At 43.2% G+C, this 17,006-nt stretch overlaps 1 protein-coding gene across 1 annotated transcript in view; it reads right to left on the reverse strand.

Annotated features, from left to right (window-relative positions):
• DYNC1LI1 (dynein cytoplasmic 1 light intermediate chain 1) overlaps positions 1 to 540 on the reverse strand; it is a 46,096-nt gene extending 45,556 nt beyond the window's left edge. The window contains exons 1-2 of the mRNA XM_061195230.1: positions 300 to 540; positions 33 to 106 (exon numbers count right to left, since the gene is read on the reverse strand). Of these exons, the coding sequence (XP_061051213.1) occupies positions 33 to 106; positions 300 to 445 (220 nt within the window). The 5' untranslated portion in view covers positions 446 to 540. The remainder of the gene's footprint in view (positions 1 to 32; positions 107 to 299) is intronic.
• Between the last annotated feature and the right edge of the window lie 16,466 nt (positions 541 to 17,006).

Genomic DNA, 17,006 nt, shown 5'->3' on the forward strand with positions numbered 1-17,006 from the left:
CCGCGCAGGGCGGAGCAAGTGGGGGCACTTACCCAGCAGCAGCACGTTCTTCCCCGCGGGGAGCTTGGAGCGCGAACGGGTGGAGACCTCGCTGAGGATGCAGGACCTGGCGGGGAGCAAGGCGCACGCTCAGGCTGGAGCCCCGCGCGGGAGGAACGGCACCGGCCTCGCGCGCCCGGGCGGGGGCGGCCGAGAACGCGGCGGCCTGGGCCGGGCGCCGAGCTCCGGCGGGCACGCGACCCCGGGGCGTCCCCGGCCCGGGGGTACCGGCGGGGACCGGGTAAGAGTGCGGTCCTTACCAAAGGTTCTGCCCGTCCTCGTCGTCCCCTGCCGCGGCGCCGCCGTTGCCCGAGGTTAGCTCGTTGGCCAAGGGGCCGCCCGTGTAAGTCGAGGTTAATCCCGCCGGAGAGGAACCGAAAGAGCCGACTCGCCCCACAGCCGCCATCTTGGTCGGGAATCTCACCGGTCCCGGCAAAGCTGAATGAGCCAGGCGGCGGCGGCGGCGGACGCGAGAACCCGGATATGCAGCGTTCGGCGCACGGCGGCGGGGCGGGGCCTGCGGGGGTGGGGCCCAGGCCCTGCAGGGACTGACGGAGCGAGCGACGGCGAACTGCGCGTGCGCAGCAGGCCGCCGGCCGGCGAGGGGGAAATGCGCGTGCGCAGGTGGCCCGGCGGGCTACCGTGCTGCAGACCCAGTCTTCCTGAGCTCAGCGGGCTGAAGTGTTTCCCGCCACCCACTCCGCAGCCCTAGGCTGCAGCTGGGCGCGGTGGGGTGTGTCAGGTGAACAGTGCTCCCTCCCACTCTTCAGTCGGGTCCACAAACCCCGCAGCGGGTGTGGAATTGCTGCACTGTCATTGCCATCCCTTCTGCTGCAGTTGGAATTGGTTGTTCTTTGTACGTAATACAAAAGCGATTCCTAATTTCATCCTGGAATCTCCTTTCACCATTGTTCTGCAGATTCTCTGCCTCATTCCTGTGTCGTCTTCTTTCTTATCTTAGTGGAGAACTTTCTCCATTAGTTTTATGAGAAAAAAGTGTATGGCTACATTTTTGGAGACCTGTGTATTCAATCAAGGCCCAGATGAAAGCTTAATGAAGGAACTATTTACAAAGGTGTGACTGATCCGAAGGGATGCGGCTAGCAACAGCAGGAAGATTTAGGGCTGAAGGGGAAAAAGGAAGGGATGTTTGCTAGAATCCAGAGAGCTGCAGCTATAGGAAAAGTGTTGATCAGCAAGATTTGTGGCTTTGAGTAAAGGAACACAGCACTAACCGCTCTTTCTGCCCTGCGGTATCCTGCCAGTGTCTCACATTTGCAACCCTACCAGAAGCCAGAGGGCAAAAAACTCAAGCAAAGCAATCCATGCAGGTTTACCTACCTGAGCACAAAGAAGGATAGAGAAGGGTGCAGAGTGGATCTGGAGGGGCAAACAGAAGATATCGAGCTCACCTTGTCTGTTTGAAAATGCATGTAGTCTATACTCAGTGATAGTTTGGCTGGGTATAGAATTCTTAGGTGGCAAATTATCTTCCCTTAGGTTTTTCAAGGCCTTGACCCCTTGTCTGCTAGATTTTAGTGTTGTCCCTGAGATATCCAAAGTCATTCTGACTCCTAATCCTTTGTTACGTGTTCTTTTTTTTTTCCCCTACTTGGAGACTTTTAGAACTTCCACAGATTTCCACTAACACATATACCCCCTTCCAGTGCCTGCACTGTCATAATAATTATCCTGCCAGTTATCATAGACAAATAATCCATACCCTTACACTAAAGCAATCTCGCCACTTGTGCACTAGATTTCATTTCCTCTCCTCCACTCGAGGACATTGCTCCAACAATTCTCCCTCCTTTCTCTATATAATCATTTATTGATTTCAACTGGATCATTTTCTCTTAACCCTGCTCCTTCACCAGCTACTGCTATATTTCTTTCCTCCCTTTTACAGCAAAACTCTTTAAAATATTTGTCTTTATATGCTGTCTTTGATTCCTCTTCCCCTTAGCCCTTAGAACCCACTTCAATCAGACTTTTACCCCATGACTCCACAGAAACTGCTCTTATTCTTCTTATCAATGATCTCCTTGTTGCTAAATCCAATGGTAAATTCGCCTTCCTCATCTTTCTTGACCTTTCAGCAGCATATGGTACCGCTGATCACCCCTTCTAAATATCCTTCTTCACATAGCTTCCGGGCCACAATGTTCTCTTGGGTTTTTTTCTGCCTCACTAGCTCAGTCTCCTCCACCATTTCCTCATTTTCCTGACCACTTAATATTACAGGACTCCTAGGCTCAGGCTTTGTTCCTCTTATCTATACTCACTCCTTTGGTGATCTCATGCAGTCTTGTTGCTTTAAATTCCATCTGTATGATAAAAACTCCCAGGTTTCTCTCTCCAGCCCAGAGCTCCATCTAGAGCTCCAGATTAATACATCCAACTGCTTTTTTTTTTTTTTTTTAATTTTTGGCTGCATTGGGTCTTCGTTGCTGTACACGGGCTTTCTCTAGTTACTCTTCGTTGAGCAGGGGCCACTCTTTGTTGCGTTGCATGGGCTTCTCATCGTGGTGGCTTCTCTTGTTGCGAAGCACAGGCTCTAGGTGCGCAGGCTTCAGTAGTTGTGGCACGCGGGCTCAGTAGTTGTGGTGCATGGGCTTAGTTGCTCCGCGGCATGTGGGATCTTCCCAGACCGGGGATCAAACCCATGTCCCCTGCACTGGCAGGCGGATTCTTAACCACTGAGCCACCAGGGAAGTCACCCAACTGCTTCTTCCACATCTCCACTTGGATGTCTAACAGCACGTTTCAAACTCAACATGCTCCACATTGAGCTGCTGACCTCTCCGCTCAAATCCCGCTTCACCCATCACCTTCCCCACTAGGTAGCGGCTCCTTGTTGCCTGAGCTATTCTTGACTCCTCCATTCCTTTCACACTCCACAATTGAATCCATTAGGAATCCTGGAGTCTCTACCTTCAAAATATACCCACAATCCAACTTCTTATCACTCGTTCTCTGATACCACTTTGAGCTATCATCTCTTGCCTGAATTGCTGTGAAAGGCTCTTCAACATGGTAGCTGGAGAGATCCTTTAAAAAGGAGTTCCCTGGTGGACCAGAAGGAGTTCACTGGTGGTTCAGTGTTTAGGATTTGGTGCTTTCACTGCCGAGGCCTGGGTTCAATGCCTAGTTGGAGATCTAAGATCCTGTAAGCCAGCGTCACCCCCCCACACCTGAAAAAAAAATCAGATCATGTTACTCCTCTACTCAAAACCCCACAGTCGCTCCTCATTTCAATCAGAGTAAATGCCAAAGTCCTTACAATGACCCACAAGGCTCTACAGAATCTGGCCCCCACTGCCTCTCTGGACTTTTCTGCTCCACCGTGTCCCTCAGTTTCTCCCATCGAGCCACACTGGCTCCACTGCTGTTCCTTAAACATATTGTGTATCCTTTTGATTTAGCTGTTCCCTCTGCCTTGAAGGAGATAAGGAGCTGCCCAAACCAATATCTTCCCCCAGATAGCTACTTGGCTAACTCCCTCTCCTCCTCCAATGTCTTTGCTCAGTTCTCAGCCTCTCAATGAGGTCTACCCTGACCACTTCATTCAACGCTGCAACTTAAATCTTCACCCCTGCAATTCCAGGTTCTTCTTACCTTGCTTGCCTTTTTGTTTTCCATAACACTTACTACCTTCTAACATAGTATAAAATGTACTGATTATTACCTCCTAACATAGTACAGTCATCCCTCGATATCTGCAGGGGATTGGTTCAGGACCTACCCACAGATACCAAAATCCATGGATGCTCAACTATATATAATGGGGTAGTATTTGCATTTAACCTATGCACATCCTCTCATATACTTTAAATCATCTCTAGATTTCTTATAATACCTAATACAATGTAAATGCTGAGAAAATAGTTGTAAATACAACGTAAATGCTATATAAATAGTTGCCTGCACATGGCAAATTCAAGTTTTGCTTTTTGGAACTTTCTGGAATTTTTTTCAAATATTTTTAATATGAGGATGGTTGAATCTGTGGGCATGGAACCTGCAGATACAGAGGGCTGACTGTAGAATTTACTTATTTATTGGAACTTAAGCTCTTGAGAGCTTCACTAATGTACCCCAAGCACTTTGTGCCTAGAACATAGCAGACGTTCAGTGAAGATTTGTTGAAGGTATGAATAAAGGAACAGATTTACTGCTTGTCACCAGGTTTCTAAAATTTCAGGATGATGATGATGATGATGATGATGATGTGTGTGTGTGTTTCAAGAGGAGAAGGGGATACAAAAAAATTCTTCAACACCGGAAAGCAGGAGCTCTCTTTTACAATATTTTAACCACTTTTTGATATAACAGTATTTCACGTCCTCTTGCTACTTTAACAGGTTGCCTGAATACTGATTTACCTATTCTTGAAGGCTCTGGGCCTCTTTAGGTTTCTCAATAATATTCAGTAGTATCCTGCTGTTGTATGGGGAAGTCTTAGATCCTGCTGAGATACCCCAGGGTGTACCCCAGATATCCTTTTTGGTTTTGTTTCTAATTCAGCTGAGCCCGGGCGCCTGGAAGTAGGAAATGGAACACTAGTCAGAGAAGGGACATCTCCTCTCTCCAGCTTTCCATCTCTCGGGAGCTACGTCTCTCCTCTCTCTCTGTCAGCCATCATCCTCTGCTTACTCATCAGTTTCCTCAAGGCCACAGTTAGGTATTTCTGTATCTCAAGAAAAGCAATCAGGGCTTCCCTGGTGGCGCAGTGGTTAAGAATCTGCCTGCCAATGCAAGGGACACGGGTTCGAGCCCTGGCCCGGGAAGATCCCACATGCCGCAGAGCAACTAAGCCCGTGTGCCACAACTACTGAGCCTGAGCTCTAGAGCCTGCAAGCCACAACTACTGAGCCCACGTGCCACAACTACTGAAGCCTGCGTGCCTAGAGCCCGTGCTCTGCAACAAGAGAAGCCACGACAATGAGAAGCCCGCGTACCGCAACAAAGAGTAGCCCCCGCTCACCACAACTAGAGAAAGCCCACGAGCAGCAACAAAGACCCAACACAGCCAAAACTAAATAAATAAATAAATAAATTTATTTTAAAAAGAAAAAAAAAGAAAAGCAATCATTTGTCAGGCACAAGAGCTCTGCAGAAAACTGCTTAGGGAGGGGAACCTTCTGGAGGGCTGAGGTGGGGGATGCAGGCCACTTCCTCTTTCTGCCAGGGATGCCTCCCTCTGAGTTTGAGAACTGAGACAAAGCAGCCACCCCTCAAGCTGCTTCCTGTTGTACCAGCTTCCACAGGCTGCCTCTGGCAGATTTTCAAACAAGACTTGCTTCACCCACTGCACCAAATGCTGGCAATCACAGTTGATACTAATGCCAGCTGAAAAGCCAAAACCAAAAGAAAAAGGAAATAAGCAAGGCGATGAGTGGCCCCTTAAAATTTGACTTGATGAACAACTTGAAAAATAAAAGTGTCAGAACGAACTTCAGAGGTTAAAGAGTGCCCTCCCCTACGTGATGTATGAATTTTTTTTTTTGGTAACATCCCTGACATTTGAGACAAAACGGTAATGCTAGAATTGGCAGAGTCCTTGCTTACAAGTAAGAGTAAGTCCTTTCTTACTCTCCAGCAGGAGATCCAGGGATCCAATTAGAGGGAAAAGAAACACCAAATCTTGGTTTTTTTGCTTTCCTTTGAGTCATTTTTATCTCACTCTAAGTACCTCCTTAGAATGAATACAATGATGGGTATTTAATTCACTTTTCAGTCACTAGTCCCTCTAAATTACAGATCTAACCTCTCTCCTACCACTCACCTAGGATTTTTATCAGGTGAGCCCTGACAGAACTTCATACCTTAGACAAAGAAAGAGATGGGGAAATACCTGACAGGAGAAGATGGAAATAGACATTTTTAGGGGCTTTTTTTTTTCCCCCTTCATAGGAAACAGCAGAAGAGAATCTCCTCTACTTCTGGGTCTAAAATGAAATCCGTGCCCCTCTTTTTTAAAAAATAAATGCTTGTGTATGCATTTGTGTGTGTTTGTGTACAAGCATACTTGAGGATTACAGTTCACAAAGAAAAAATGTTTCATTTGCTTATAAATGTATCACTGAAAAATAATATGCCCTGAATAGTTTTTTAAATTCCAGAATAAGACAATAATTAGAATTGTCTTTTCATTTTGGACTGAGCTCCTCACCACAATATCCATGTTCATTCCTGGAAAATGGGTGATGAATGAAAGGGTAACAACCTGTAAATCAATCCACATTCACATGGAGTAGATGCTCTGTGAGACACAGGGAAAACAAAGAGACTTATCTTTTAGGCTAGAAGAATGTTTCTTCATCTAAACATTTTAATTATTTATACATTTTTAATACAGAACAATTAGGATTTTTAGAATGCTTAGTTGTCATTGTTGTTTTAATCTGTTCTTTCCCACTAAAAAGAAGAAAGAAAAAGGTTCACTGATTAATATATTGTTAGCTGGATAGTTCTTACATATGTTTTTGGAGGATCTCATTTCCTTGTAATCAGATACTCTGAAGTTCAAGTCCATTACCTTTTCAAAAGAATAGTGATTTTAATGCCGCTTACTTCTTAGATTTCCAGAATTACACTCTGCCAGCCTCTTTACTTCCTAAAGGAGAAGATATCTAATAACTGACTTTATAGATTGAGATCTGCCAACACTAGATCATCAAGGTCATTAAGTTTTTCTACTCTGGGGGCTCTACATGAGGCAAAAAATATGAAATTCCATGGCATTTTTAGAAATGCACTGTCTTTTGGAGCTGCAGGTGATTTCATGTTCATAACAATTTAGTCTACTTTAGTCTAGAGCTAATTATGGTTTCTTATTGCTTTTACTAAAAGTAAGCCTAGAATATAACCTATTATATTCTGCACCAACAAAAACATTACATATGTTTCTTTTTTCCCCACATGGGAAAGAGGATGAATGAGTTGCCCAGTGGGAAGTTTCTTATAAGCAAAATGAATCAGTTATTTTACACCATGTAAGATTAAAGGGTTGTTTATTCGAAGATGTTTAAGGAGATTCTAATGATCTTCAACTTTTTACTATTAGAAAACAGAAAGTTAGAGTTGCCAAGTACTGTAAAGGTGAAATCGGGAAGCAGAATGTCCTATCCGATTCTTCCTCAGAAAATCTCAGGATTGTGTTGAAGAATCAACCTCATTTTTATTTCAGTCCATTGGTAAATGATGACAGGTAACCTAATAGAATTTTCACCCTAGTACATATATATTTTTTAATACACCGGCTCTAGCCTAAGGAGTATATTGCCATATGACCTCATGGTTTACAATTTTGCTTTTAAATAGCAGCAATATTATATTGAGTCTGACATTTTAGACTCTGTCCACACCATCAAACCTAAGTATTGGATTAAACAATGTTAATGATAAATCAAGTGATAAAACAGCTGATTTGCAGGGACTTCCCTGGTGGCACAGAGGTTAAGAATCTGCCTGCTAATGCAGGGGACACGGGTTTGATCCCTGGTCCAGGAAGATTCCACATGCTGTGGAGCTACTGAGCCCACACTCAGCAACTACTGAAGCCCTCTAGCTCTAGGGCCCACGTGCTGCAACTACTGAAGCCCACATGCCTAGAGCCCATGCTCCGCAACAAGAGAGAAGCCACCACAATGAGAAGCCCGCACACCACAACAAAGAGTAGCCCCCCCTCGCCACAACTAGGGAAAGCCCGCGCAGCATTGAAGACCCAATGCAGCCAAAAAAAAAGAAAGAAAGAAAGAAAGAAAAAGATAGCTGATTTGCATCATTTAGATGAAATAAAGTGTTTGGATTCAGCGTTTGCAGTGAGGTGCATGGGGTCATGGCTCCAGAATCAGACCAATTGGAGTTCAAATCTAGACTCTGCCACTTATTATGTGACCTTGGAGTTGTCTAAACTGTAAAGCCTGTTTCCTCACCTCTAATAGAGTTGTGAGGTAAACAAATGGAATCTGACATATAGTGAGGACTCAGCAGAAATACTTACTGTTATTCTTATTTGAAATAAATTTATTAGGTGTTTTGTAGAGCAGGGTTTCTCAATGTTGAAATGGTTTAAATGTGCACACGAATTCCTTAGAACCTTGTTAAAATGCAGATTCTGATTTAGTAGGACTGGGATGGGGCCTGAGAGTGCATCTCTAACAAGCTTCCAAGTGGGTATCTATACTGCTGGACCACAAAGCAAGGGTATGCGGCAGAAAGAACTCAGGCTTTGGATTTATCCACCTGCAGACTGGGATCCTGGCTCCAAACATATTAGCAGTATGACCTGGGCAAGGTCAAGCTTTCTCATCTCTAAGATGGAGATAATAATATGTATTTCTAATTAAATCAATCTTCTTTAAATAAAAAATAGTGAACTCAAACAATACCTGACATATTGTAAGTACTTAACAAATCTGAGTTCAGTTTTTCTATAAGAAATGCTTTACTGGTCCATCCAGTATGGGAGACTTATGGTAGTTTTGAGACTATAGTAGTTTTCCTTCGTGGAAAAGCTGAAAATTTCAATCTTTGAAAATTTCTTAGAATTCGATCATTATGAAATCCACTTCAACATTGATTTAAAAGTTTGTCATTGCATGGCAAGCAAATGTTGTGGGAACAGATTGGGAAAATGCCCAGGCAAGTGGTGGCGCCTAAAGTCAGAGTGGGTAGAATTTCTACAAGTAACTGAGATAACTGAGGAAAGAAGCTACCTTGTGAAGCATTTTATTTGACCGACAGTATTTTTACCTTTTATAGTATGGAAAATGTCAAACATATATCACAGTAGAGAGGAGGTATAATGAACCCATCACTCAGCTTCAGCAGTTACCAGCACATGGCCAGTCTTATTTTAGTTTGACCCTCACCCTCTTCTTCCATCTCTTAATTATGTTAAATCAAATCCAAGACATAGTATTATTTCACCCATAAATATTTCAATACATATTTTTAAAAACCAAGGACTCTTTCTTTAAAAACATAACCATTATTGGGGACTTCCCTGACCATCCAGTGGTTAAGACTCCACGCTTCCAAGTGCACGGGGCGCGGGTTCGATCCCTGGTCAGGGAACTAAGATCTGGCATGCTGCACGGCACGGCCAAAAAAACAAACAAAAACCATAACCATTATACCGTTATAATAATCATTTCAAACATACTGCAACTATTGAATTTATAGCATATATTTAAATTACCATCCAATTTTTACTATAGTTAATGAGATGCATGTATACATGTTAAAGTAGAATTCAAAATAGCCCCACACTTAAGAACAAAGTAAATAATGCTTGTTTCCTAAACATTGCTGTTGTCAAAGAGGGCAGGGCAGTCATCGTCTTACCTGCAGGACTGACATCCTCAGCATCCTTCCCCTCACTGCCGGTTCTTAATTGATCTGCCAAGTCTAGGTGTTGATTTCCTCTCCACATTGTCCTCTGTATTCTGAGCCTTCCCTGTTTGATTCTCTCCAGCTGACAGAAAAGAGACTGCTTTTAACTTTTGCCAGGAGCAGGCCCTTCCAGGCAAGCTGATCTGAGTTCGAAGCTCACATGAAGAGCGTAGGGTTCTAGGATCTCATAAAATGTTAGACCTGGATGGGACTTCTTAGATCAGCCACTAGATCTGAAAACTGAGGTGCAGGATTGTTAAGTGACCTGCCCTGTTTCAGGATTACCTAAAAACCTCTCAAAATAAGGGCAAGTTATTGCACATCTGATCTGATCTTTCCATAATGGTAAAATTTCAATCAAGGAGTTTGATCTCTTATTTTACAACATTTGGTTAGTCTCTCTAGCTTCCTGCTAAGGACCAAATTTTCATTTTCCTTTTTTTGTCTTGGACATTTAGAAATATACATGATTAGAGCAAAATAAAGTCATTAAAGAAGAGGAAAGGTTTTTCAGTGTTATCTCATTGAAATCCTTTTTTGAACCCATATAAAATTTCCATTTCAATTTCTAATTATAAAATATTTCATACGTATAAATACCAAAAAGTAATATATATCTATTGTTATATTAATATGCATTAATCATATGCACATTATATGAAAGTAACATAATATCACCATAGAACGTCTTTCCCTCTTAGAATTTTTTTTATCGAATATATTTGACATATAACACTGTATAAATTTGAGGTATACAATCCTCTTAGAATTTTTTAAAGGAAGTCCACTTTTCCAATCCTTTCTTTCTTAGAGGTAGCCTCGTCTTGAAAATAGGTGAATTTTGGGGCTTCCCTGGCAGTCCAGTGGTTGAGACTTCTCCTTCCAATGCTCCTGGTCGGGGAGCTAAGAATCCACATGCCTCGTGGCCAAAAAACCAAAACATAAAAAACAGAAGCAATATTGTAACAAATTCAATAAAGACTTAAAAAAAAGGTCCACATCAAAAAAAATCTTAAAAAAAATAATAGGTGAATTTCATTCTCATGCAGATGTATATTTGTATATTCAATTGTAGGTTTTAAATTTTTACATAAATTTTATTTTATTTTAATAAATTTATTTATTTTATTTATTTTTGGCTGCATTGGGTCTTCATTGCTGCACGCGGGCTTTCTCTAGTTGCGGTGAGCTGGGGTGGGTGGGCTACTCTTCATTGCGGTCGGTGCGCCTGCTTCTCATTGTGGTGGCTTCTCTTGTTGTGGAGCACGGGATCCAGGCACGTGGGCTTCAGTAGTTGTGGCTCACTGGCTCTACAGCTCAGGCTCAGTAGTTGCGGTGCACGGGCTTAGTTGCTCCACGGCATGTGGGATCTTCCCGGACCAGGGATTGAACCCATGTCCCCTGCATTGGCAGGCGGATTCTTAACCACTGTGCCACCAGGTAAGTCCCTACAGGAATTTTATACTATGTGTACATTTTACAAATTGCTTTTTTCACTCAATATTATATTTTCAAGATTGAGCTATGTAGATATATAGGAGAGTCTTGGATCATTCATTTTAGTTGCTATACAGAATTCTGCTGTATGAATAATCCAGTTTATTTAATCCACTCTCCTTCAAAGGAAGAGTTAAATTGTTCTATTAGATATCTTCTGTTAGACTTATCACTAGGTACCCTATAGTTCTGGTAAATAGGCTAAATGGCATTGATTCATTTGTTATTTATTAATGGAATAATAATAAATTAAGGTTATGTAATTGTTGGTTTCTGGTATATCAGCATGCTATTGCTGTTTGTATATTGATCTTTTACCCACCAATTTTGCTGAACTGTTTTATTCATTTCGAGTAGATTTTCTTGTGGGAGGATGGTATCATAGCCCACCACTTTCCTTAGTACTTCTTACTGTAACAAGATAGAGAAATTTGGATTTATCAGAATTTTAGGGGAAAGGGTAGCTAAAAGCTAGAGAAACAGATGGCTTGGTGGGCCTGGTCCTCTTGAGAGAAGCAGCCAAAGCTTGGGGACTGCCCACCCAATGCTCTGTGTACAGAGAGTGTCGTGGTTTTGGAAAGGGGGGGGTGACCCGAGGTGCTGGATGGGGTCTCGTGAGATGGCAGAGACTGTGTGATCTGCGATGTGATCCCCTCCTCTGTGTCTTAACATGTTTTCAGTAAAAATAGAAAACAATCATATGCTTAGTCTCATTGATATTCTTGCAGGAACCACCGAGGAGATGGAGTTTTGTATCCAGACACGATGCAGGAACAATAGAACCGAAGCTGCCAGGATCCAGACAAGCATGAGGAGGTGCGTCTGAAATCCTGGGGAGGCACCTGGTAGGAGGGCCCCCCCCTCCGCAACACTCAGGTGTGCATTGACAGTCATGTGATTTGCATGTGGAGAATGCACTGTCCAAAGACAAGAGTCACTTCCTTTTTTTTGCCAAAATTTCTTCTTTCAAAGTCTGAGTTTGCTAATTCTTTGGCCCTCTTGAAATTAGAGTGTGATTCGAGGGGCATGGGAAGAAATATCTCCTTCAAATTATCTCCTTAGTGGCATGTCACAGGGCGAAATTCCATCATTAGATTCATTTCTTCAGGGCGCCCTCTACACACGTAATGAGTTATGGCCTTATGGTTTTGGGGGGTTTATTCGGCCCCGCAGCACGTGGTTCCCCAACCAGGGATTGAACCCGCGCCGCCTGCACTGCCAGCGTGGAGTCTTGACCACTGGACCACCAGGGAAGTCCCTGACCTTATGGTATCTGAGGAAATAATAAACCAATACTGGATAACTAATTAATGTTAACGTAGATTAGCTGATTCATTTAACCCACCACTAAAAAGGAAAAGACAACGGCAAAGAGCTTGGAGTGGAGGGTCAACTTACCCGGCTTGAATCCTCACTTCTCCACTTACTAACCCTGTGCTATTTGGAGCCATTACTTAATTTCTGTTGCCTTAGTTCTTCATCTACAGAATGGAAATTAATAAATAGTACTTACCACATAGATGGCTGTGAAAATTAAATGAGTTAAACTTTGTCAAGCACTTAGAACATTCCCTACCTCGTAGAAAGCACTATTTATTATTAGTTTTAATTACTATCATCATCATTGGAGAGGAAGTAAAACTCTGAGGAATGGCCCAAAGGACAGCTCATTTTGAGGAAATAAGGAGATGGGGAAAATCTACCCACAGTGTATGACTGAAACCAAACAATCGGGGGCAACGGAGGGAGGGGACATCGAGAGTGAGAATGGAGGCTTTAAAGAAGAGGGACCAGATAGAAATGGTTTCTCTTTTGAAGTTTCACACAGAACAATGTCTAGATGCCTGGTCCTTGCATTTAGGGAATTATAAAAGTTTTTCACCAGATATACCGGGTGGTCAGCTTTTGCTGCAATAATGCTGCATAAAAGGGCACCCCGCAACTCAGCAGCATACCACACTAAGCATGTATTTATGGCTGTGGGTCTGCAGGTCAGCTGGAATTGGTTCCAGCCTGTGGGTCTGCTCCACAGGGCTCCTTCTGTGGTCCAGGATGAGGGCTAGTGGCTACCCGGGTCACGTTCTTCTCCTGGTGGAGGTCAGAATCTTCCAGAGGCCCAGGTGCAGAGCTCACAAACACACACACAGAATTGACAGTGTGTCGGCTCTGCCCACATTCCATTGGCCAAAACAAACCACATGGCCAAGCCCAGCATCCATGGGATGTGGAGGTACTGTTTTCCCATGCAGGTGGGCCAGAGAAGGAAGGAATATATCCTGAACAAAATTCTCACTTTTCACACCTTCTGTCTAAGATTTTATAGTTTTGGGGTTTTTTTAACTTATTTATTTATTTATTGTCTGCGTTGGGTCTTCGTTGCTGCGCGCGGGCTTTCTCTAGTTGCGGCGAGCAGGGGCTACTCTTCGTTGCGGTGCGCGGGCTTCTCATTGCGGTGGCTTCTCTTGTTGCGGAGCACAGGCTCTAGGCGCGCGGGCTTCAGTAGCTGTGGCTCAAAGGCTCTAGAGCACAGGCTCAGCAGTTGTGGCGCACGGGCTTAGTTGCTCCGCGGCATGTGGGATCTTCCTGGACCAGGGCTCGAACCCGTGTCCCCTGCATTGGCAGGCGGATTCTTAACCACTGTGCCACCAGGGAAGTCCAAGATTTTATAGTTTTGATTGTGTCTCCTCTCAGCCTTTATTTTCTTAGACTGAAGAATTTCAGTCTCTTTCTTCTCTCCTGATTTGATTTCATTTTTTGGTCTCCTCACCGTGTTAGATGTGACCCATTTTGTTGGCCTTCTCAATTATATCCCTTCTCGATTATATGTACACATTGAACAACTGAGCGTCAGGGTAAAGTTGGAAACCCAACGTCCTTTTCTGGGATCAAGATGAATAAACAGAGTGAAAGGAAACTAACATTTTTGGAATCAACTGCACGCCAGGCACCAAGCTAGATATTCTTCATTCCATGTTAGGGGTTCTTCATACACTGTCTCTTTCGATCCTCACAGATCAAACACCTGTAGGGGTGAGGCAGGCACATGAGTGAAGTGAGTGGGATGTTCTCAACCTTGAGTGAGGATGAGAATCAGCTGGAGAGCCTGTTCAGACACGGAGTGCTGAGCCCCATCCCAGAGTTTCTGATTCAGGAGGTGGGAGTGGGGGGCTACGTAAGAATTTGCATTTATAGTGAGTTCCCACATAATGCCGTTGCTTCTGGTCTGGGGGACACACATTAAGAACCGCTGGACTAGAATTGGGTCCTGGCTCCTAGAAGCAGCCCAGACAACAAATTGACAGCTTTGGGAGAGTCACTTGGCCTCTAAGTTTCCATTGCCTCATCAGTACAATAAGCATTTTGGATGAATTCTACCATTTTATGAGCCAATGATTAAGAATTATCTTTAGAAAAACAACAACAAACATTAAAATAACTGGGGCAGGGAATTCCCTGGCGGTCCAGTGGTTAGGACTTGGCTCTCTCACTGCCAGGGGCCCGGTTTCAATCCCTGGTCCGGGAACTAAGATCGCATAAGCCGTGCAGTGCAGACAAAAATAATAATAATAATAATAAAATAAAATACCTGGGACAGGTGGCCAGGGCGGCGGGGCCGGGGGGCACATATTGACTGGGAAGGAGCATAAGGAAGACTTCTGGGATGCTGGAAATGTTCTAGGTCTTGATCTGGATGTTAGTCGTGTGTGTGTACCTAGGTAAAAATTCCTTAAGCTGTACATTTAAGATTAATGTACATCATACACTTTAATATATGCATGTTGACCTTAATAAAAAGGTCAAGAATATGATTCTTGCCAAAAAAAATTTTAATGCTTTTACACTAATTCTAATTTTTATTTTTAGTGGGATACAGCTAATGTACTTTCTTTTTATTACCTTGCATAAATAATATCCACCAACATAACAAAAAGTGATGGAAAATAAAGTTTCAACGTCCACACATCTGTGCAGGTAGGGGATATTAAAGTTGCTGCCAGCATGAAGCTGGCTCCTCATTCTGTTCGCCTGGAGAGACCAAGGCAGAAAGGAATCTGGGGGTATTGCTGAGACTGAGGTGGAGGTGGGAGAACACATTCTTCGGTGTTTCGTAAATTCAGCCTGGCCATCAAAGTGACCTTTGGTTCCCAAGTGACCACAGTGAGTATCATCTAAGTGATCCACTTTATCTGAGCATGAAAGATTTTATCTGTTTCTCAACTAAAAACGAGACAGACATCAGGGGTACAATTCATTTGCATTGACTCAATTAGATGCATTTGACCAAAAAAACAAAACACAGAAAAGAACAAAAATATTCAATCATGCAGCTAATTATGTCTGATATTCAGGACGTATGCTCTGGAATTCTGAAATGAGAGGAAAGTGGGAGATAGAATCCACTGATCTCTGAGTCAGGCAAGTCAGCCCTCGGCTCTCAGTCAGGTACTGGAGCAAATGTGCACACCTCTTCCCAACTCTGTGTTCAGTGACATCATGTTGGTAGCTTGAAATTGGCTATGGTGGGAGTATTCACCCCATAGATGTCACAAATGCTACAAATCAGGATGCTTTATTTCAGAGAGCCAGCTAACTGGCACATCACTGCTCACCTGCCTCTCGTAGGGTGCTGTCTGGCCACACTGAATGTGCTTCTAGCAAAGGTACGGGTTTTTTCATACAACATGAAGCCTAACTGCAAGTCAGCTACTTCATCTGGTGCTCAGTGGAAGAAACAGCTCCTGCATTGCAAAAAAAGCTGGCTGCTTGGGGCTTACATATAAAACTGGTTTTGTGTCTACATCCCTGTAGAGTAATACTTACGTCTAAACCTATGTAGTGATTGATTTCAGGCTTTTTTCAAATATCAATTCAGGGTAGTTCAAAGGTAATCACGTGCTGATTTAAGAGAGTAGCTGCTGTGCAAGCTCTGGCTTCTAGGTGGACTCATTTCTGTACTAATATGCGGGTCCCAGAGCAGCCAGTGATACATTTTGGTGTTAATCAGTGGAAGTCTGGGCCAGATCTAACTAGCAACCAGTGTTGCATCTTGATACATAAACCAAGGATACTTTATCTTTGTCAAGACATTACTGTGATAACATGATCTGCTCAGAACTTACTGAGAATCATGGTGATGTTTTAGGAGCGTTCACTCTGCCAGAGGTAAGGGGTTTGGGGGTTTAGTCTAGGACTTGTATCTAACTAACTGAGATCTTGGATTAAATTGTTTCACTTCTTTGGGCTTTGGAGACTTTATCTGAGGGATGGGGGTACGTAATAGTGGATAACCTCATGTCCTTTCTACCTCTGAAAGAAAGGAAAAATTTAAACCAGCTTGCAGCCTGTGTGTAACCTGCAGCTGTAAAAAGACAGTTGCACTAAGAGTCTATCGACAGATGAATGGATAAAGATGTGGCACATATATACAATGGAATATTACTCAGCAATAAAAAGAAACGAAATTGAGTTATTTGTAGTGAGGTGGATGGACCTAGAGTCTGTCATACAGAGTGAAGTAAGTCAGAAGGAGAAAAACAAATACTGTATGCTAACACATATATATGGAATCTAAAAAAAAAAAAAGGTTATGAAGAACCTAGGGGCAGGACAGGAATAAAGACGCAGATGTAGAGAATGGACTTGAGGACATGGGGAGGGGGAAGGGTAAACTGGGACGAAGTGAGAGAGTGGAATGGACTAATATATACTACCAAATGTAAAATAGATAGCTAGTGGGAAGCAGCCGCATAGCACAGGGAAATCAGCTCGGTGCTTTGTGACCACCTAGAGGGGTGGGATAGGGAGGGTGGGAGGGAGATGCAAGAGGGAGAAGATATGGGGATATATGTATATGTATAGCTGATTCACTTTGTTATAAAGCAGAAACTAACACACCATTGTAAAGCAATTATGCTCCAATAAAGATGTTTTAAAAAATAATAATAATAAAAAATAAAAACATAAAAGACAGTTGCACACATAAATATGCAAAGGCTATATGACGTGATGGAAGAGGACGCTATGTGACACTTCCCCAGTATATCCTCTCTGGCCCCATTAAGTGAGTC

Source organism: Eubalaena glacialis, chromosome 7, assembly GCF_028564815.1.
Source record: "Eubalaena glacialis isolate mEubGla1 chromosome 7, mEubGla1.1.hap2.+ XY, whole genome shotgun sequence".
NCBI classification, from domain to species: Eukaryota; Metazoa; Chordata; class Mammalia; order Artiodactyla; family Balaenidae; genus Eubalaena; species Eubalaena glacialis.